Source organism: Artemia sp. Qi Xiang Cuo, chromosome 10, assembly GCF_049724085.1.
Source record: "Artemia sp. Qi Xiang Cuo chromosome 10, ASM4972408v1, whole genome shotgun sequence".
Classification (NCBI taxonomy): Eukaryota; Metazoa; Arthropoda; class Branchiopoda; order Anostraca; family Artemiidae; genus Artemia; species Artemia sp. Qi Xiang Cuo.
Window position 1 is genome coordinate 23667133 of NC_142803.1, and position 23454 is coordinate 23690586.

At 34.1% G+C, this 23454-nt stretch overlaps 1 protein-coding gene across 1 annotated transcript in view; it reads right to left on the minus strand.

The window, feature by feature from the left end:
- Positions 1-1169: 1169 nt before the first annotated feature.
- The window catches only part of Nop17l (PIH1 domain-containing protein Nop17-like), a 45297-nt gene continuing 23012 nt past the window's right edge, over positions 1170-23454 (minus strand). Inside the window, exon 5 of the mRNA XM_089096161.1 lies at positions 1170-5428. Coding sequence (XP_088952287.1) covers positions 5020-5428 — 409 coding nt within the window. The 3' untranslated portion in view covers positions 1170-5019. The remainder of the gene's footprint in view (positions 5429-23454) is intronic.

Genomic DNA, 23454 nt, shown 5'->3' on the forward strand with positions numbered 1-23454 from the left:
TAATTTCTCCGTATTTCTCCGCATCACTGCCTAATTAGGTTATTTCAGTTGCAAGTTTTCCTATTCTTTTATCTTTCCCCTCTTTTTATGTTTGTTGTTTTTTCTCCTTTTTTCATTTTTTTATGTGTTACTCTATAATTGTTTTCTATTTCTATCTGTGCTTTTAGGTGTTTTTGCATATGTTACTCCACGTATTGCACTAAATTGACTATTGTTATGACTATATAGCATGGATGGAAAATAAACAATAATAATAAAAATATACAAAAAAGGTAGAATTAAAATAAAAAATCGTATGTTTGTTCAAAATCACCTAAAAGAAAAGATGGCATTTAAAAAGGGTATATAAATATAATAAAAGGTAGGTTCGAAAATACCCTTAAGGCCCTGGAGTCATTATTACTACCCTTTGTACCAGTTATTGTAGTTGTTTCAGGTCTGGGGTCCATCTTTTTCTCAAGTGGTAAGTTATGGTACAACTTGACTAAAATATGGCAAATCGGGTCAGCCAAAATAAATGTTACCTGAAGATACTATAGCGCTAAATTAATTTTGCAATAAGATAAAGAGTCAGCATTCTATCCATCCATAATAACAGAGAGCTTGATGTCTTAAAAGTTTTATGCCTTACTGCCTCACAATTTCTTCTATAATTTTCATTTCATTCTCTAGTTCGATATTTTTTATTTTTGATATTTATATTTGTTTTAGTTGGAGTTTTTAAGAGCTCGTAGCAAAAATTTATATGATCACATCTGCATGAGTAAATATAAAAACTTCAGTCAAAAATGTCACAAAGAAAATATTATGCTATAAATACATTCTGGTGAACACTATTTAGTATAGGAGGGAATGTTTGCAGACTATTATAAGAAAGTGAAACTAAAATGATTCTTAATACCAAATCCATGAAACCTTCTTACGTCGTCTATTCTTATTCTTACAAATTATTTTTTTTTTCCAACAGTGAATTCATTTTTCTTAGGGAAAAGCCAAACTCCCAGTCTGTTTCAATATATAGCAACATTTTGAGCGAAAATAGCAGATTTCAGCCACTTTGATAGTATTAAATTATTTGTTTGTGTGACAACTCTGACAGGAGTTTGACTTGAAGTTCAAGCACATACAATAATCAGATAAAACAATACGAAAAAATTCCAATACAAAATGACTAACAAGTGTATTATAATAAATATTAATGAGATAATCGTAACATCAATGTTTATAAAAAATGCACAAAAACAATAAATTAAACTAAACGTATAATCTAATAAGTATAACTAAATTTAAAACTATAACTACAAATACTACCAAAAACAATTATCTTTAAAAGACATGATGGCTAAAAGAATCAATCAATTTTAACTAGGACCGTATCCAAGAAGTTTTGTTCAGAGGAGGGTGTTAAGGGTTTTTTAACCTGTATTTTTACAGCCAATTTACGAGTCGACGAAATATTTCAGAGGGGGGGGGGGGATTTTAAAGTACAATACCCACTCCCTGGATACACCCCTGACAAAACAACACATAAACTCACAGCACTAACTATTTTAAATAGTAGAAGTAGAAAAGGTAAATCCCTGTAGAACTATTCCCTGAAAATGTTTTTACTTTATTATTATAATTTTTTTCTTATATCATATTTCAAATAAAAAAAAGTCGCAGGCCAAAGCTGTCTGACTTTTAACACTAGACTTACTAACAGCACTTTGCAGCACAGCACAAAGCCATGTCAGTGTCCTGGCTATATTTAAATGAAGGGTTGCCAATCCGCGAGGGACAAGGTCTTGTGATTGGCATGTTTGGCCCAGGCGTGGGCTTTCAGGCGTGGCCTCATCTATTACAAACCCAACAACAGGCAATCAATGCAAAATTCAGGGTTTTAGGGAAAGATACAGCTTTGTTTTTGGAGAAGTCACAATAAGTTTTTTTAAATTTAAGTACTTCGACAAATAGGGTTAAACATAAAAGCAAGTTGAAGGAGAAAATAAAGAAGCTGAAAAGAGAAGCAGAAAAGAAGAAGGAGAGGAAGAGATAGGTAAAGAGTGACAAATAAAGATATTTTAATTCATAATTTTACTTGAATATTCGAGTATTACTCAAGATTTGTTTAAAGATATCTAATTAGAAAAAAACGGGGAGGGAGGACGCAAACGAAAACGCAGCGAAGTTATTCCGTTATTTTACCATTTCATTACTTTTTAAATTCGACATAGGCTATCACAGAAAAACTGCACCAAACTAAAAAACATTCGTAATTATTATCGACATTAAATTAAATAAAAATGTATGTTAGAAATTAAATTAAATAGATAAACATCAATTAAAAGTAATGACTGAATTACAAGCAGTATATCTAGAAACACTCTTTTAATATAGATAACTGGTGGTAACAGCTGCAAGAAGTTAAAAACAGGCCAAATTTAACATTAATTTGCGTAGAAAGAAACACACTATGGTTCCACACGACAACGTTCTTTTTTTTTTTACCCAAAATTGATCTAGGGAAAATGAAGAATTCATCACATAAAATCAGCATTTTCCGCCCATTAACTGCAAATGTAAAGAACACACGAACGTTATTGAATGACAAGAGCGTAGTTGGGTAGAAAGCAAAAAAGGCACCGAATTTACTGTACGTCTGAGACCAGGGTTGACTTTTATTAAACTAAGAAAGCAGAGAGCTTCAAACAAGAAGACAAGTATATTTTTCTGATACTTATATTTTCTGGTCAACTCTTTATTTTGGCAAACAGGTTTTCCAACAGGGTTGACAGATTATGCCACACGGAAAGGCCACATCAAGAATTTATTTTCGGGGGGGGGGGGATTCTAAACAAAAAAGCCTCAAAACACATTAAAAATTTGTCTATATTCATTTTTGTTACGTTTTTACGAGTCGGAAAAACATTTCAGGGAGAGGGGGGGGGGGTTCAAACCCCTTAACTCCCCCCCTGGATACGCAGAACCAATAAAAACTAAGCAAAGCTCCATCTTCCGGTAAGGTAATGCTGCTGTATGAAACCCTAAACCCAGGATTAGAACTCTGGACTTTTCTGAACATATCAAACACTCTTGGTTGATTTGAACTAGGCTCGTCCAATAGACAGAAACACATTTTTGCCGATCCACGTCTCAGGTCCTTATGATTAAATGTAATTTTCAGTTGTATCATTCCCTCCCCCCGTCCCACCAGCTCAAATAGACATATTGTGCTATAAAACTGTGATTAAGGAGTGGAAATTCCGGTTTCAGATTTTAAATAGTTGTAAACCAATAAATAAAATAGACTTGCGTTACCCAAAGAAACAACATGACGATATAGGCATTTCTGGACCCCCCCCCCCTCCCACGAACAAAAACACTAGGAACCAACAAAAAAGAGAAAGACACAAGACACATAATGAACCCTAGATATATGGAATAAAAACAAAGCCTTGTTAAGCATAAAACGTCATTTTGTTTCCAAATATTTCATTTTGTTTCCACTTATTTTTCTGGCGTTTTTGTGAACCAAGAGAAAAATCCTATACAACTTTTCCAGATATGTTAACTATGTTAGCTCGACTCAGCAATTCAAAAGGTTTTGCTGCTACACAATAAACATGTTGCAGGAGAGGGAAGCACTAAAAGTAGGCTTCAAGTTTTAAGGCTGTTAACAACTACCAGTTGATTATTATTTTTTTCGTTTTAAGCAGAAATAAAAAAAACAAAACAAATTAAATAAAACCTGTGTTTTAAATTAATCCCCAAAATTAACCTTTATTCAAGGAGGAGGAGGTGAGGGCTACTGCAACCTTGAAATGATTTCATTTTTAGCGTAAGGAATGGGAGGTTTAGGGAGCTGTTGCTCGCCTTATACGCATGATAATTTTTTTTAAGGTTTAACATCACTTTTTATTTGAATAAAAAATTTTCTAATAAAGAGCAGAAATTTAATTTCTGTTCATTTTCAATACCAGATCCAGTCTTTTCAGACAGACAAAGCATGGTAAAGCTATTTTGAAATCAAAAGCTTCAACTTCAGACTATTTCTGACTGAAAAAAAAGATATGACAAAGAAAAGTAGATTTAGCTAAAATTAAAACAATGAATAAAACATTAGAAGAAATTATAATTAGTGTATAATTAACGATGCGGAAACATCGATTGAAAATTTTGAAAGAAAAGGAATGAATTATAAATCTCAGTTTGACAAGGAATGTAACATAAAGCCTTTTGAAATAATATCAATAATTAATATTATAGTATTATATAAATTAATTATTAACAATAATATTATAAATTAATCAATAATATTAAAATTATAAATTAATAATTAATATTAATATTTCAGAAAAAAATATTCCTCTTCTGAAGTAATCCTAAGCATGTGATTAAGTTTATGATGATGGTAACCCATTACAACTTTTAACAGGTAGAGTACATTATTGGAGAATGTGCTACTTAAATTTCTAGGATCTTACACCCCACCCAATCCTGCGAAAAAACATCAAAATTTGCACATATTTTGGCAGTATTTTTGAATCACCTCATCAACCCTTCCCCCCATCAATTTTAAAAAAACAACGTTTTCAAAACATTATCTTACTCACAAATATGATAAATATGGCGCAGATGTTTTTAAATAAAAAAAAAAAGAAGAATAAAAGAAAAGAAAATAACAAAAAAACTAAAAAAAGGTGACTACAATGAAAAAACTGTTATTAAGCTATTGAGGACAGTGCATTAGATAAATTTAATCCAATTTGTCCTTTTAAAACTGGAAAAGTTTATTTGTAGTCTCTAAACACCAAGCCACCTAACTTTTATAAAACAAGTAGTATCCCTGTAATATCCCAAGTAGTATCCCTGCTCATCGTTAAATATTACAACCGCTCTAAACAGTTTTCATCTTCCTGGAAGAAACCTGAATGCGATACAAAAAAAAAAAAAAAAAAAAAAAAAAAAAAAAAAAAAAAGCGGCGAATTCCTTTTAAAGCCCCAAACATGATATTATGGAACAGGTAAGACAATAAACTAAATTTCTAAAGCAAACATGAGATCCGTAATTTCATTTTTCTTTTTCCCCTTCCCCTTTTTCCTTTTTGACTTATTGCTCTCTCGTTTCCCTTCAATTTGCACTTCACCATCAAGTTCAACACCTGAATCATTAATATGCGTGCCATCTAGGGACTCTCCCAATTCAACTTCATTCTTTTCAAAAACTTCAAATTCTTCCTTCGTTCCCGGGTCGACAGAGTCTGAGGGATGTGGTGCATAATCACTATGAAGTTCCTGTTCAGTTTCAAGGTCTTTCACTTTCGATGCTTGAGATATGAAATCCCCATCTGAAGATTCAATACTACTACTTAGCGACATCTTTCGTTTTTTACATTGTGCTTTGCGTTGGTTCTTTTTTCGCTGCCCAACTATGCTCGAATTTGTTCTAAAAAAGAAGTAGTTAAATTTATTCACGTGTGTGTAAATCCAGTCTGGGTGGAGAAGAGGGGAGCTAAAACCGAAAAAAATAAAGTTTAAGCGACGAAAAAATGCGAACAAAAATCATTATTGTCTGTTTTTAAGAAACTCTAATAAATAGATGAGAATTTGTTCGTAAAAAGGGTATAGTAAGTAGACCCCGGCGCCGCGCCGGCGGATCGACCGAACGCCGCCGACAAGAGGCCCAATCGAACGCTACCGAAGTTGCATAACGCCGCCGGCACGCCACATGCACACCGCCACTAGATAAGGCGGTGGCACTCGGTCGCCTTCTGCTTAATTTTGCGGCACGTATCTATAGCGTCAACCACAGAGCCGGAGCTTTTTGTTCTCGTTTGGCGTAGTATTGCGACTTTCCTGATTAGTGATCAAGCAGGGCTTGCACTATCCACGAATTTTCGAGTATTTCCCCGAAAATCTGTGCGTCACCCCGAAAAAAAATTTGGTTCCCCGAATCCACGAAAATCATGCAATCACGGTACCACCCCTAGCGATTTATCACCAGTGACATTCCCTGCCAAATATTACTTTGCATACCATAATTCTTCACTACTCTCTGGTTCGTTAATTTTCATCTCTTTTTACTTTGCATAAAAACCAGACAAATGCAATATGCAATTGCATTGCAAATATTGCAATATGCACAGTTCTTCATATGTTGACAAAAAAGTATCGTCTTTTTGAACTGAGTTTAAATCATTTCGAATCCAGTTTCCCACATGCAATTCCTTACATCATTCGTAGTCAAGAATTTTATTTTCAAGTTGAATAGAATTATTTAACGCATCATTCACTACAATTTGATTTTGAAATTAATATCAGAAAGATCGTTTCCACAGCTGAATTGTAAGTTTGCAGAATTTTTTTTTCTTTTGCTGTTTTTAGATAAGATTTTCTTAACGTTTAATACTCAATTTTTGAACACATGATAGATTAAATAAAATACAATCTTCTGTCTGAAAATATTTTAGCCCCCCCCCCAAAAAAAACTTATTGAGACAAAATTTAGCTATAGACTAAGCTATGTACAAGGTTGGGGAATTAAAGATTGAAACGGAAGTTACCCCCAAAAATATGATTCATAAAAAAATAGTAAATTATTGCCTATTGGTGGGGGGGGGAATAGGGGGCTTTCATTTTAAATGATAATACCTCATTTTTTATATTGAAAGCAGGGATGCCAAAAAGATTTTTTTTTTTTTTTAATTTAAAACGGAGATGGAAGAAAATACTATCAAATTACCTGGAAAACCATTGAAATATTCTGATAGACCCAGGGCCCCCCCTTGGGACTTATTCATTGTTTTGGGTATTTTGAAATTTCTCATAAGGCTACTGGCCTAATTTTACTATTGTTCGTAATTCTTTTTAATTAGATTCTTTTGATCTTATTGAATGCCCCGGCGAATCTATGACTCAGTTTTCCAGTAATTTGAGGTATATCTGAATAATTTCGCCTTTTTTGTTGTTTTCTTTGTACCCCTTTACTCATACCCTCAATTTTTTTTTCAAGGAACAATAAGCTATTTAACGTTATTTCGCGTGTTTGTTTGAATCACATGGTGACCTATTTAATCAGTAAATAAATTATTTTTTTTAATGTATAGCTTAGACAGTATCCTAGCAAGGAGGTATCCAGAGGGGAAGGGGTGTAGGGAGGTATTACATTTAAATGATAATATCTCGAATTTTTTTAAATGAAAGCAGGGATACAAAAAAGTTATCTTTTTTAATTTAAAGCAGAGACGGCATCCTATCAAGGTGGTATCCAGCGGGGGGGGGAGGTTGGAAGCTATCATATTTAAATGATAATACCTCGAATTTTTTTTTGAAAGCAGGGAAGCAAATAAGTTAATTATTTTTTTTTTACTTAAAGCAGAGACGGTATCCTATCAAGATGATGGTATCCAGAGGGGGGGGGGGCATAGGAAGTTATTACATTTAAGTAATAGTACCTTGATTTTTTTTTTTTTTTTTACTGAAAGCAGGGATGGCAAAAAGTTATTTTCTTAAATTAAAGTGGAGACAGTATTCTATCAAGGTGGTATCCAGGGGGGGGGGGGGGGGTGGGGAGATATTATATTTAAATGATAGTATGTCAATTTTTTTTTAAAGCAGGGATGCAAAAAGTTAATTATTATTTTTTTTAATTTAAAGCAGATAAGGTACCCTATCAAGGTGCATGGTATCCAGGGGGGGGGGGGGTTAGGGAAGTATTATATTTAAATGATAATATCTTTAATTTTTTATTTAAAGCAGGGATGCCAAAAAATTAATTTTTTTTTAATTTAAAGCAGAGACAGTATCCTATCAAGATGGTATCCAGAGGGGGGGGGGCATAGGGAGTTATTATATTTAAGCGATAGTACCTTGATTTTTGTTATTGAAAGCAGGGATGCCAAAAAGATATTTTTTTAATTTAAAGTAGAAACGGTATCCTATCAAGGCGGTATCCAGAGGTGGGGGGCATAGGGAATTATTATATTTAAGTGATAGTACTTTGATTTTTTTTTTTTTTGAAAGCAGGGATGCCAAAAAGTTATTTTTTTTAATTTAAAGCAGAGACGGTATCCTATCAAGGTGGTGTCCAGAGGGGGGAGGAGTAGGGAATTATTACATTCAAATAATAATAACTTGAATTTTCTTATTGAAAGCAGCCTCAGTCCACATAAAGTGAATAAATTGATTTTTATTCGTGACAATTATAGCCACATCCCGCAGTTAGAATAGACTTCCAAGTTTGACTGAAGGAATTTTTTTTCGACCAGTTGACCCCTAGATTTTTGGTACCTCTTCACTATTTTGAAATATACCTTTTTTTACACATGCTAATATTTGGACTTTCATTAGTATACCAGCTCTCCTGTCACGCGTTGTCACGATCTTAAAAGAAAGGAAATTCAATGAGAATACCCCTAAGGGAAATTTCTAAACGTTCACTGTCTTAGTTAAAAGTTTCTAACGTCATAATGTTTTCATTTTAGTTTAATTATAATTGAGAAACATATTCGAATCATACAAGATTACGTTGAACTGCTATGCATGCTCTTCGAAAAGCTGTTCAATTTTCTTATATCGTCCATTATATAAATTCATTTAAGGTCGACCAAGCTAATTGGTTGAAACTGACACATTGATCAGAAATTAACTTCCATTTTCCTTACAGTACTGAGGTGGGTCATCCGCATTTTGTTATTGGGAACTGAGGCTTGATTATTTTCTAAGGTGGAATTTTAAGTTTTCCTATTCAAAACGATTATAAATGATTGTTGAAAAAATTGGTAGGACAGGGTGATGTGTCTTATATATATGTCTGCTTGCAATTGTATGTTCTTTTGTGTATTGTAAATATTGTTTTATGTTTTATGTATGGTATATTTCGACAGTTGGATAATGTTTTGAAATATGAATCAACAAATGTAAATTAAAGAAGCCAAGCAAAAATACTCCGTACAACATCTTTGTCCAGTCCCTATGACAAATTAAAAATTACAAGATTTTCGTGAGTTATACATGATGTATTTTTTTTTTTAATTGTTATTAAAACCCGTTTTCAATGCAAGGAAGGCTTTTTAGGAATATAAAATAGCAAAAAAAAAAACGATCAGTATAAAATTCGCCCATCTCAACTGTTTTAAAGCTGACAAAGCAGATATTGGCAAAGGGCATTATAAAAAAACTAAGCTTTTAAGTTAAAACATATATTCAAAGCTTTTGCCCAGATAACTAACGGATTTTGTGATACGGTATTTAAAGTTTTATATACAGTAATACTTGATGAAAAAAACTACTAATTTTGACAATTATTTATGTTAACAATACATAGCTAATAGATACTTCAACTATTATGCAAGGGTTCTGAAACACCACAGCCATTTCGTTTCTACCAGATTTCTACTTCTTTTGATGAATAACGAAGAAGACCAGTTTCCAGCCAGTGACTTGTGAAGGTTTGAACTCATGAATAGGCTCGAATTTATTGTAAATTTAAGCTGTGATTTGAGAAAGACTGATGAAAACATTAATGTTTGCGGTCAACATTGATCGCACCGGCAGCGCGCCGCCGACATTTTACCGGCGGTGCGGCGCGCTGTTTTTGGCCCCGCCGCCGCCGGTCTTCCCTCATCGGCGCGGCACCGGGGGTCTAATCGTAAGGTCAAAAAAGATACTGCCAAATTAAAAAGTTTTTTCAGAATAAAAACACAAAAGGAACTATTTTAACCACAGGGACATTTACATGACGGAGGGGGTGATGCCACTGGGCATTATCAATATCCAACTTATAAAACGAGTAATAATTGCATAACAACATATTTAGTTGTGCAATGTTTTCCTTTGGATTTTAATATAATTTTTGCTGTTTCTTGTTCCATGCCTTTTTCTTTAGCTGTTCAGTCATTTTCAAGACATAATTGTTTTGTTTACAAAAAAGTTGATTCCGAGCTTTTAGAGTAAGATATTCCCGTTTGATAGCTGTGACGTGAGTCTCGGATTTTCAACTACTCCACATTAAATGCTACACATTGCAACATGAAAATTACAATAATATTTTGTATATCACAGGCGACTGAAAGAAAAAATAAAAGAAAAGTAGCATATTTATACCTCTTTTAACAACTCGAATATCAGTCAATAACAAACCCATTAATCCTCTGGTCACCTTTTTCTATTTTCATTTGTTATTGGGCTCTGTTCAGGGATTATTGTTCCTTTAATATTGCTCGTAATAAAATAGTTTTTCGTTTTCTGGTGTGAAAGAAAAAACTTCGGGAAAATTCGTTCAGGGCCTTGATTAATTTTGGAAAAATATTTTCCATATGAATGACATAACAAATACCCACCCGTCTGACACCCTAATGATTTTACTTTCTACACCGAATTAGATAGAATACAATTTAATTTGTTTAGATAGATTCGAAATAGAAAATGAATACGAAATAGGATAATGAAATATGATAAAAATGAATAAAAATAAGAAATAGATAGATTAGAAAACAGATTAGGAAAACTGTCTACCTTTTTACCAAGCGAAGCTCGGTCCCCTGGTACTTTTCAGCTAAGTCAGCTACAACTCTTTTCTACCATCTCCCAGTTTTTGGCTTTTCGTGTTTATAAATATAGTAAACTCCATATTTTAAGTAACATTTAGGACACGTATTATAAACATCAATTGTCAAATGTTTTCTCATGTGCATATCCTACTAGGACCACTTTCCACGCACAAGATACCCGGCAAAGGGTATATCCGCCAAAGGAGGTCTTCAGGCTTCTCAGGCCGTCAGAATCAGATCAAAATTTTCCTTTATTGAATAATTTAGACGATTGAACAAAACAGAAATTAATTTGGAGCATTTTAAAAAAAAGATAAAGATACATTGTATTCAAATTATGAGCTTTAAGTTTTGGGTTATTTGGAGGTTTAATAGTTTGTTTTTGTGGTCTACCTAAGACTAAGTTTCGGGCTTGGACTGAACAAAGGAACTACCTCTCTATTTATTTTTTTATGTTATCCTATTTAATTTTCTTCCCAGCCCATGAACCAGCTCTGGTGCTTGGGTGGGTTATTCATTATCTTGTGTGTTTGACAAAAATAAAGCAGTCAAAACATGCCAGAAAGACAGTCAAGAATAGAAAAAAATTCGGTATAACTGTAAAATAGTTTGAACTGATAATAATATCCACTCGTTCGAGGGTGGGGGGTGGTGAGATTCCTGTTCTGCTGTATTTCACATGGAATATCTTTCCACATAAACACAAATTTCAAGTACCAAGGACATTAAAAACTAAACCTATTCTTTAAATTGGTTAAGGAGATTTATTCAACCATATACGTCTTTAAAAAAAAATTAGGGAAACTTTGGAACTCAATTTTTAATGAAAAGACCTCCATATGCCGTCATGTCGCTTTACATAAATTTGAAAATAAGGAATTGTGTGAAAAATCAGCAGAAAACGAGCGAAATTAATATTACAGAATGGAAATCTAAAAAGGGCAACTTTCCTGATTGCTGTGACAAAATACAAACGCTGCCATTAAGTGCCAGTAAACTGAGTAAACAAAGCAGTGATTGAATGAGCATAACTATGTAAAAATGTAACCCTAACATCTTGTTACCAAATAGGAATTGAAAAAAATGTACATATAGCTAAAAATCTATGCTACGCATTAACATGGTTATTGTTGAAATTATTCAAGATTAACGCTTTAAATTATAATTAGTCAATTGACTTACGCAGAACATCTTTTTATAAAGACCAATTATCCTATTTTGTTATGTTTATCCGTTCATACACATCCACAAAATCCTTATTTCTTCTGATTCCAAAAATATCAATTTTATTTCTTAATTTTTATTATATAAAGCACAAATATTAAAGTCAACTTTTTTCTTCGAAAATCGTCGAGACTACCCTGTGTGTCATAGGCTAATAGCACTTGTCAAAAGATAAGTGTAAGCCTTGGGGTATTAAACCGACTTGAAATAACGTATGACTAACAAACTGAAAATCAACAGATTGTCTGATAGAATTTTGACGAACGAAAAGCTGAAAGTCAAAATAAATGTGGGAACAATGTTGACAACAATGTTGAAACTTGCACAACCAAAATCTTTTTCATAAATTGTAATAACATAAATTGACATCATAAATTGATGTATTCGGCAACGCTGGCAGAGCAGAGTTTACTTGTCTGTGAGTAATCAATAATTTCCTGATTTACCTTGTATTAGAATCACCAGACTTACGTTTTTGGTCAAAGATGAAAGTATTAAATACAATCCATTTCTTGAAATTATATCATCATCCAATAGATTGTAGACTCAGATTTATCTCACCGGAAACACACTTGGAATAAATTTTGAATTTTGGCAGAAAGCAGTGTTGTCAACTCATCCAAAACAACTACCAGATTTTTGACAAAAAAGTGAAAATGGCTACAAAACGCCAAAACAGTCACCAACCAAGGGTACAGATAAATGCAAGGCATGTGATATAGGACTGAAAGACGATAGTTGCGCTCTTTTGTGTGACTCGTGTGAAGCCTGGCTTTGCATTGAATGCTTAGATATGACCGATACGGAGTACCACTTATTTACAAAGATGACGCGTCGTCTTGGTTTGGTTTGGTGCTTTTCCGTTTGTAAACAGACTAGAGTTACTCAAAATAATCTCACTGCCACAAAAATAAAAGAAATTATCAAGAATGAAATCCGATCCTCATTCACGAGCATTAAAGATAAGATTCAGGAAAAAATTGACAGGCTGATCAAGCCCCTGAGCAATAGAATTGCAAACGTTGAGAAAGATTTGGCTGAAAAGTGTTCAATAAATGATGCAAAAATACATGCCGTAATTCATGTGAAGACTGAGTTTGAAACGTTGAGCAAGAAACTCGAACAAGATATCAGTGGGAAATTAGCAGCCGAGAGTAACTTCAACGATTTTGTTACAAAGCAGAAAAATCTTATCGCGTTTGGACTTGCCGAAGATCCTAGTTGCGTTACAAGAAAACTGCAGAATGATGAACTTCTTCTTCAAAACTGTCCTTCGAAGTGTTCGTTTTCTGTTCGCGTTGGAAAGCCGGAACCCAGAAAGCGTCTTCCAATCAAACTAATGTTCCGCAGCCCCATTGAGAGAGACACGGCATCGTTCTTCTTGTCAAACAAAATAGTGAATATAAAAGTTGCGTTCCCGGGCTTCGGTTTCTCCAACGATCGTACAAACACTGAGCTTGCACAGAAGAAAAAATATGACGCTCTGAAGCAACAACTCCACGAAAAGGAAACCGCAGGTGAATCTGGCTGAAAGATTCGAAACGGCAAATCAAAATTGGAGCTTGTGAAGATAAATCCTTTTCGTGGTGGAAACACGTAGTAAAATTTCTGTGTTTTATACGAACGCGGATTGCTTATCTTCAAAATTTGATGAATTTCTAGCTCTCATATCAGTCCGTAAGCCTCATGTCATCATTGTTACGGAATCTTTGCCTAAAAACTGCTTGCAGCCGGAGGTGTATTTTCTGCAGGTGCTTGAGCATAACCTTGCTGTAAATAGTAACTATAAGCGTGGTATTTTCGTGTATGTTCATACCTCACTGAAGTATTTGGAAGTTAATGAACCAGTTGCATCAAATATTAGTGAATCGATATTAGTTATCGATTTGAAATTGCCTGGTTCCAAAAGCGCTGTTCGAATTTTCGCAGTTTATCGTAGTCCTAGTGTTAATGAAATGTCGATTTGTAATAATGAAAATATTTTCCAGTTCTTGTCTTCTGTTTCGTCTTTAAGTTCTAAGTTGTTAGTAGTTGGTGATTTTAATCTGCCTTATATTGATTGGACGATTAACACAACACAGCTTTCAGATCAGTCGTTTGAGAATCGGTTCGTTCAAACTTTACATGACCATTACTTGCACCAGCATATTCAAGACCCCACTCATTTACCAGCTGATTCAAAACCTTCAGTGTTATCGACATCTTTATTTTCGCCTAATTTGTTTACAGATTTTCACCTACTACCATCCTGTTCCAGTATTAAAGTCGTGGTGAACACACCATCGGACATGGGGAGGAGAGGGCACTGTACCCCCTAGATTTTTATCCCCCCGGCTTTGGAGAACAGCTTTTCGAAGTGTTTTCACTGAAACATGTTCCAGAGGATGTCAATAGTGTTGAATTTTTACCACCACTAGGAAAAAGTGATCATGTAGTCATGTCGATTTCTTTGAATTGTTCTTCAAATTTTTCTGAAACTCCTAAAGGTTCACCTAAATATGATTATGGTAGGGCAAATTACGTTGCGTTTCGTGATTTTATTTCTTCTCTCTCTATCCCGGATGAGTTAAAACAGTTCAATGCTACCACTGATGCGTCTTTTGAATATATTTGGCAGGAGCTGAAAGAAGGTCGAGATCGATATGTACCAGTGTTTACTAGTAGGCAGTACCAAAGTAAAAGACAAACTCTTCCTCAGTATATTATCAAAATGATAAAGGAAAAAGCTTATATTTGGCGTTAACACGTAAAAATAAAAACTGCATATTCATGTGTATGATAAAAGAAAGCGATAAATAAAGGGACCAAGTTCCTGAGAATGAACCGCCATGAGGTGGAGGCCGATATGATTGCATCGGTTAACACTTACCCAAAAATTCTGAATTATGTCAGAAGAAACCAAAACACACAGTCTCCATCATGCATTTCATTCGTAGACCCTGACACTCTTGCACACATAGACAGTAATCATTTAAAATCACAACAATTCAACAAACTATTTGCTTCAGTTTTTGCACAAACACAAGTAGTAACAGACCCTCAATTCGCTCCTCCAAATTTAATAAAAGAATTCGATGACTCGGATTTTACCTTTCAGCAGGTTTATCAAACACTTCAGAAACTAGATACAGGAAAGGCACCCGACATCGACGGCTTTTCTAACAAGATGCTGCGTGAACTTGCGCCAGTTCTGGCAGAGCCACTCACATACCTATTTAATCTGTGTCTTTCGCCTGGAGTCTGTCCCTCAGCCTGGAAAAAGGCGGTCATTACGCCACTTTATAAGAATGGTTCCAAATCCCAATTTCACAACTACAGACCAATTTCGAATACGTCCATTTTTTCCCGAATTATGGAAAAAATCCTGGTCTGTAGAATACAGTCATACTTTGAAGAAAATAATACGTGGCATCCAGCCCAACACGGGTAAGCGGCGCTCTTGTAATACACAGCTTCTGGAAGTCATCGGTGACTTTCACTCAATGGCGGATAGAGGGGTTTTGTTTGATTGCATTTACGTTGAATTTTCTAAGGCGTTCGACAAAATTTCTATCTCACTTCTGATTAAGAAGTGTCAACGATACTGGATTGGCTCTCGGACTGCTGCATGGATAACAGATTATCTAACACACAGAACCCTACAGGTTGTTGTAGGAGAAGCCCTATCAGATTCCACACCTGTGATCAGTGGAGTTCCGCAGGGTAGTTGCTTAGGGCCTGTACTTTTCTGCATTTTTATTAACGATCTACCGTTTGTTGTTAATAACTCGACTGTAAAAATGTTCGCGGATGACGTGAAGCTGTACAGATCAGTACTGAATGAACAAGAGATTTCACTGCTCCAAAGTGTCTTGGATACTTCGCGTCAGTGGTACATAGCAAACTGTATGTTCATTAACGAGACTAAGTGCAGTACTGTTCATTATCTTCGTAGACCTTCTCAACATTACCCTTACCTCCTTGATTGAAAACGAATTCCAACCGTTGAATACATTAGAGATCTTGGGGTTTGCTTCGATTCATGCCTGAAGTTTGATAAACATGTGTCGGAGATTACCCATCGGGCAAACTACCAAATGTTGCGCTTAAAGCACACGTTCTCCAGATTTAACCTCCGTTCACTCATATCACTTTATGTTTCAACTGTCCACCCAATACTTGAGTATTGCTCGTCAGTATGGTTCCCCCTTAACAAGAGAGACCGAGCAAGGATTGAAAAAGTTCAACATAGGGCAACTAAACTCATACCATATCTGAGACATTTGCCATACCAGCAGAGAATGCAGAGACTACAGTTACCCAGTCTTCAGTTCAGGCGTGATAGAGATGACCTAATAAATACATTCAGAATCGTTAAGAACATTGACAATATCACCCCATCTCACTTCTTCGCCTTCTCAAGATACAACACCACCCGTCAACTCCAACACAAAATTCACCCACCACGGCCACGTAGAAGATTAGGTCAGAACTCACTGTCCAGCCGTGTGTGCAAGCCTTGGAATGCACTTCCGTCAGAGACCATTGATACTCTCACAATCCACACTTTCAAAACAAAACTAGCTTCTACAAATTTTCACAGTCGGTCGTTTCAAGATCCATTTTAAATGTGTTTTCATGTATATTTATAGGGAATTTCTATTGTGTGTATTTTTTGTAAAGTAAGATCTATCGTTGCCTTATTATGTTATTCGTTAGTGCGACAAGCTTTTTGTACAGCTTACCGCTGTCGGTATTAATAAATAAAAAACCAAAAGAAAAATCTTCGAAAATCCCGGTTTTCAGTATTAATATACCTAAAATGGAGCCAAGGGACAAAAAAAGTTCTCATTTTGGTGTTGGTACTTAAAAAAAACATAAATCACACACACTTATTTTCTGACTATCAATAAGAACAATCAACCCCTATATCATAATTTTTTTTCATTAAACCCCAAAAATGTAACTTTTTAGTTTTCCTTTGAGTCTTCACGCGGAAAGCACAAAAGAACAGATTGCACACAAAAGAACAGAGAGCACACAGAGCACAAAAGAACTTTACAATGTCACAAAAGAACTTTACAATGTCTTTTGTGTCTGTCATAAATTAAAAAAAAATATATTTCCGGAGTCAAAAAGGGTTATGTTATCCCATTTAACATATATAGTTCAGATGCTGCAGTTTTGAAGAAAAGGGGGGATTCAGTTCCTTTTAATGTATTCCCAAGTTTCCAATAAACCACAGAAAATAACTTAGTATCAATTTGGATCTGAGATAGTAGCTCTTGGAAAAAATAATTTCTTAGACCACACTGCTTTTCCATTTACGAAAAATTAAGTAAGAAAAAACGTGTTTTAATTTTAATAAAGCAGTGAAAAAAATAACAACAAATAAATACTTAATTAAAAATTTCTCCGAATATTTCGGCCCCAAGTCCGGGAGCCTTTCTCAACGAAAAAATGTTCTTTTAAAAAATAACACACATAGAAATACAACAACTAAACACACGAAGAGAGAGAAAAAAATACATAAATAAGTAAGTAGGAAACAAACTCACTTATTAAACAAAACTTCCAGCACCAGGCACGTACGCAGGAATTTGTTTCGGGGGGGGACCAATTTGTTTCGGGGGGGGGGGGCAAATACTTAAAACCCATTATTCTGTGAGAAAAATCAGAAAATTATGGGAAAATGAAAAAAATCGTGAGATTTCGGGGGGGGGGGGGAGCCGGGCCCCCCTCCTGCGTACGTCCCTGTCCAGCACTGGCGTATTTAACGCAATAAATAAAAGCGAATGTCTATATTGATACCATGCGTCATTCTCCTCAATGGCATAAATGGCAAGATGTTGTCTATTGCGCATTGTAAAAATAGTGTTTAAAATTAACAATGTATCATTTAAAAAATGCTAACAAAACAATATCTGGCGAAAAGTTGAACAGTCAGTCAACCGTTACACAACAGTTACAAATAATTTCCTTAGAAATAAGTATGTCCTGAGATTGGTCTATAGGACCTCTTTCCTGCAAAGTAACAGAACAATTATAAAACTTCTTTGTTGAGAGGTAATTTTGTCAATACAACAAAATGGGTATTTTGTGCGCCTTTATTGCTCTGTGTTCTGTAACTTTCTGAGAGAGGTCTAAACATCCCCCCCCACCTTGCCATGCTATTGCCCTAACAAAATGGAAACATATATTTCAAACACTATAAACAAACCTTTTCTTTCTGCTTTAACAAGTTAAACAAGAAAAGAGGTTTTCGGAAAAAGAAGGTTTCAAGAAAAGGTTCAAGAAAAGGGTTTCAAGAAAAGAAGAGGTTTTTGGGTTTTCGGGGATGGAGGAGGAGGAGCCCACTTTCAGTTTTTAGCCATTTTTAGCCATATTTCAGGATGTAGTAGAAATAGTTCTTCAAATTCAAAAGCCATTATTTAAAAGATACTTTGTAAATACCACGAACTACGGTATTTTGTCTAAGTACATTGTTCTGTATTTATGAAAATTTCTGAAAACAAGGTCTAGATCCCTCAACCCCCAACTCCCCCCTGCCATGTCATTGCATTGACAAAATAAAAGCATATATTTCGAATACTAGAAACAAAGCTCTTTTTCAGCTCAAGAAAAGAATTTTTTTTACAAACAACATTTGAATATTCCACAAACCATCTCTAAAAATACAAATAACACCAAAGAACAAATTTCACTTCTTTTTGTCTTAAGCATTAAATATTGTTGTTTATGCATACATTAATATATTGTTATTATATAACATTATACTTTTTATAATATCTTATTGTTCAATATATAAAATATATTTTATTGATACGTAAATTTTATATTTTTTGATAAAGTACATAAAATATATTATTTTAACACATATTTTACACTAAATTTGAACATGCAGCCAGATTTTACCTATCGTCCACAGTTAAGAGGATTTCTTTTATAAAACAAAAACGTCAGTTTGCATTCAAAAGCGGTTTAGGAAAGCTTTCCGTGTTTTATTTGTATGTTCAATCCAAAAATGTAATCAGATTACTTCAGAACTCACAGTTTTTGCGTAAAACTTTCTTTTTTGCCTCTAACAAAAAATTAAGAAAAAACTAGAAAAAAACCATTAAGCGAAACTATGATTGTCAGGGAAATCAGATAATATTTTTCTAATTTAGTAAACAAAAATACGCCACCAAAAATTCCTAAGAAATTTAATTTAATCTTTCTCTTTTAGACTTTACTTTCCTTCTTTTTTTTTAAACTCAAGGATTAAAATAGTTTTGTTCCAATATAACTTGTTAAAATGAAATTTGAAATGCAGCCGGAATTTTTCCAACATTTGTAGATTTCACAGAAAGATTTTTAAAATTTTTATTTTTTGAAATACAAACAATTTAAAAAAAAAGGAAATCATTTCATAAAAACTATAGGTACTATAAAAAACATGACAGAGCTTTTAATATGCAAGTTACGTATTAGACAGCCTTAGAACAAGGAATTTATTTTGAATACAACCCCAAACCTCAAAGTTTTTAATATTTCCTGATAATTTCCTTTATTGACCGCATAATTTACCAGTAACAAATTATCAAATGTTAAATGCTAACATAGACAAATGTAAACTTGACCATTTAAAGAGACATAGGAGTCTTCTATTCTCATATGAGCGATAGCTACACATAAAAATTAGAAACTTATTTGAGGCAAAGTCTGACAATGGCGGATCCAGGGGAGGGGCGCCCCCTAGCGTAGTCTAAAGTAGTATAATTTACTTAATTAACTCAAGTTTGCGTTAATTAAACTTGCTCCTAACGCAAGTTTATCAGATCAACCTATTCCCCCCCCCCCTAATTTTTTTATCGGATCACCCAATTTGCCCCCCCCCCCTAAAAATCTTGGATCCGCCCTCTGAAGTCTGATGACATATTCGAATTCACGTAATACTAAAAAAGCACAAAGAATTTTTTTTATACAAAATCTGTGTTTCCATTAACAATCATATTTTACTAAAACCTAGATTTAGCTAGGGTAAATTTGAGCCAATTCGAAAATACTTCGAAAAATGTAATTGGCTCAAATTCAAGCTATCTCAGTATTATTAAAATCTCGTTGTGAATGGGCCTTTAGCGAAAAATTTCTACAATTGGATTTAAGTTAAAGATAGGAAATTTAATTTAGGACTTGCCTTACCATGCGTTAACATTACCATCCAAAACTGCAAAAGAGTTAATAATAATAATAAAAGATGAACACTGTAAATCTTTATTAAGGGATTGTTTATAATAGCCATTGGGAGCTTATAAGCATCTACCATCTTTTAGCCATATACAGGTGGCAGAGCAATATAACAGGACAAAGTCTTGGCTAAATTCAGAGATTTTGGCAACAAAAAAGTAAGTTATGACATTTTGGTAAAATAAAGTCCCCCGGAAAATGGTACAGAAAGCTGAACATCCATGCCCAACATTGGAGTTGGACTGATAGGAATAAATGCTATGACCTATGAATTTTTTAGAACAGTTTTGTATTCCAAAAAAAGCGAAAATTTTTGCTAGATAAAATTCCGATTGATGTTTCATTAAATTACTTAAATAGAAGATATAATAAAAACTGAACACGCATTCCATATGATAAGTAACAAATTTGTATGTAAACTAATCGAAAAAGTATACATATGAAAAAAGGTTGGATGGATTTTCCCTAACACTGTCTATCAAATGCTTGTATAATAACTAAGGTTCACCATGTTATTGGCATTCCCAATTCCTAGGTGTTCTTCTTCGTGGTAATATCTTCTTCAGGCATTTTAGTTGAGACTAAAACGACGATATCAAGGAATAATGGAATCTCTAGGAGGCTCAAACATATTGTTCCTGGGTCGATTCTAAAAGTCTTATTTAATTGTTTAGTTCAGTTTTATGTTTCTTATTGCCCTACTATATGCATGTCAATCTTTTCTTCCCTTCAGATACCACTTTCAAGGGTTACCACTCTCAAAAATTTTACCTTCAGATACCACTCTCAAGACAAAGCAAGAATTATTATCGTTGAAACAAATGGTTCTATGAGTACACTGTTGCTAGATCTCTTCAATTACATGGTGATGTTCCTAGAGTCCTCATAACCAGTCCATCTCTAGTCGCTGATCATCCTACTTACTACCTTCGTGATTCTACTAACACTCGAATTCCTTTCAGTCAATCAATCAGATCAGACTGCGATCTTCTAACCGCCTCTGATGCTCCCTGAACTGCTTATTTGATGCCATCAGAAATATTGCAAAAATTCTTTTGATTTCTAGATAGTTTTTAATTTATTCATTTTTAGTGCCCCCATGTGGTGGACTTCTCAGAGCCAAGTTGACAATTTATGTTTGTATTGCTTCTTGCGCATGACACTTTGCTATGGCTTGGCTCTTAGCCAGGTAATCAGTGGTGGCCAGCTATTTTATCATTTTCTTTTTTTAGTGTAAATGTTGATGTTTCTTTTTTTTCTCCCTGCGTTTTCAACCAAAGAAACTTACGAGGGCCATACAATGATGTATTTCTTTCTATTGCTTATGTTTATTGTCAATTTTGAATAAACCTATCTATTTATTATTTAAATTAAAGATTTAATTTTAGAACTTTTTGATTTTACTATGCGTCAACATTATCTGCTATATATATATATATATATATATATATATATATATATATATATATATATACATATATATATATATTCCCAGGACATACTTTAGCCTGTAGACCCATCCCTAAAAGTCTCATTTTCCTAAACTAACCCCTTTCCAAGATAACCAAAAGTAGCTAAAGTAGAATTTTACCATAAAGTTTAATGGTCTGCACTCAGGAATGATAGAAGCAACAAGACTACTTTTGAAATTTTAAAGTAGTTTCCAGAATTTTGCAGTTTCATTCTGGAATGTAAGAATATTGAATTGATACTCTTTAACATGCACAGCTAAACTAGGCCTTTAATCAACATAGCAGGATCATAGCAGGATACTGTTTAACATCGCATATAGGCATATTGTTTAACATATTGTTTAGCAGGATACTAAACAATATGTTAAATGTTGTTTACAACAGTGTTGTTAAACAGTATCCTGCTATGTTTAACATAGCAGGATACTGTTTAACATGCACAGCTAAACTAGGCCTTTAATCAACATAGCAGGATCATAGCAGGATACTGTTTAACATGGCATACAGGCATATTGTTTAACATATTGTTTAGCAGGATACTGTTTAACATGGCTGGCGTTTAACATAGCAGGATACTGTTTAACATGCACAGCTAAACTAGGCCTTTAATCAACATAGCAGGATCACCTAGTTTGTTACCCTGGAAAGTAAGCATTTATCCAAGGATAGCCCACATACATTTAATTTGACAACCATTTTCTTCATGTATATTTGTATCATTCTTCTGCCAGGGATTGAAACTGTCACTTGACCAGCAACATAGAAGTAGTTTAAGAGACAAAAGACAAATATTCTAAATCATTACAAGGAGATCATTGGTAGTCGTTGTTTTAAGCTTGCGGCATCTAAGAGTTTTAACTACTTATAGGTGGCAGCATAATGTAGCAGAACAAATTCTTGGCTGAATTTACAGATTTAAGGAACACAATTCAGCTACAAAAAATTCAATGCGTGAAAAAAATTCAACCGATACTTCATTGCGTAGAGAGGAGAAGAAGTTGACTTTATCGAACAGTTCGTGGTAACGAAAGGTATAGTAAGATTGACCCGGCTCAATAGTAACCAAAACTCTAAAAAAACGTAATTTTGATACTAATAGATACATCAAAAGAATGGGATTTTTATGTTGATTTTAAATATATAAGTTTTGTCACGTTTAGATTTACCCATCAAAATTTACGAGCCTGAGAAAATTTACCTTATTTTCAAAAAGATGGAAACAACCCCTAAAAGTCATAGAATCTCAATGAAAATTACATCATCATATTCAGCGTTATCAAAGAACCATACTGTAAAAATTTCAAGCTCCAATCTGCAGAAATGTGGAATTTTGTATTCTTGCCATAAGAAAGATCATGGATGTGTGTTTATTTGTTTGTTTGTTTTTCTTTTTCCCAGGGGTGATTTCCCCAAGGAACTTTGCAATACTTCCTTCACCCACTCCAAGGGAGCAGGGTTGCCAACTTGCACACTTTTGGTGTAAAATGCACTCTTTTTTTTCCATTGCATTCTACCATACGACCGACTGGATATTCACTCAGTTTGCCAATTACGAGATCTTTGCACTCTTTTATGTGCTCTCTCACGAATTGATTATAGAAAAGAATTTAAGCAAAATAAAAATTAAAATTAAACTATTTAAGCACAAAAGATAGAACAGTTAGCCGGTATGATCTTTGTTATCTATGCCTGGGCCGTCCCCCGGGCCTCTTTCTCGTGTTTTCAGCCATTACCAATAAGTAGATCAAAGCATAGAAAACCAATGAAAAAGTATTAAACTCAAATCAAGTTTTATTGAAGGAAGTTGAATGCTGTTGGGCACAACTGTTCTTCATAGAAATGGAAAAGTGAGTATGAAACATGGACTAAGGCGATGTAGAAGCAACAACCAAAATTAAACTACTAAAGTCTAATCTCAAACTGATAAAATTCTGCAGACTTTAGGCCTGTGCACCATTTTAAAGCGTGAATGATCCATATTATTTTTGTGATAGCCATTGTTTCTGAAATAAACATCT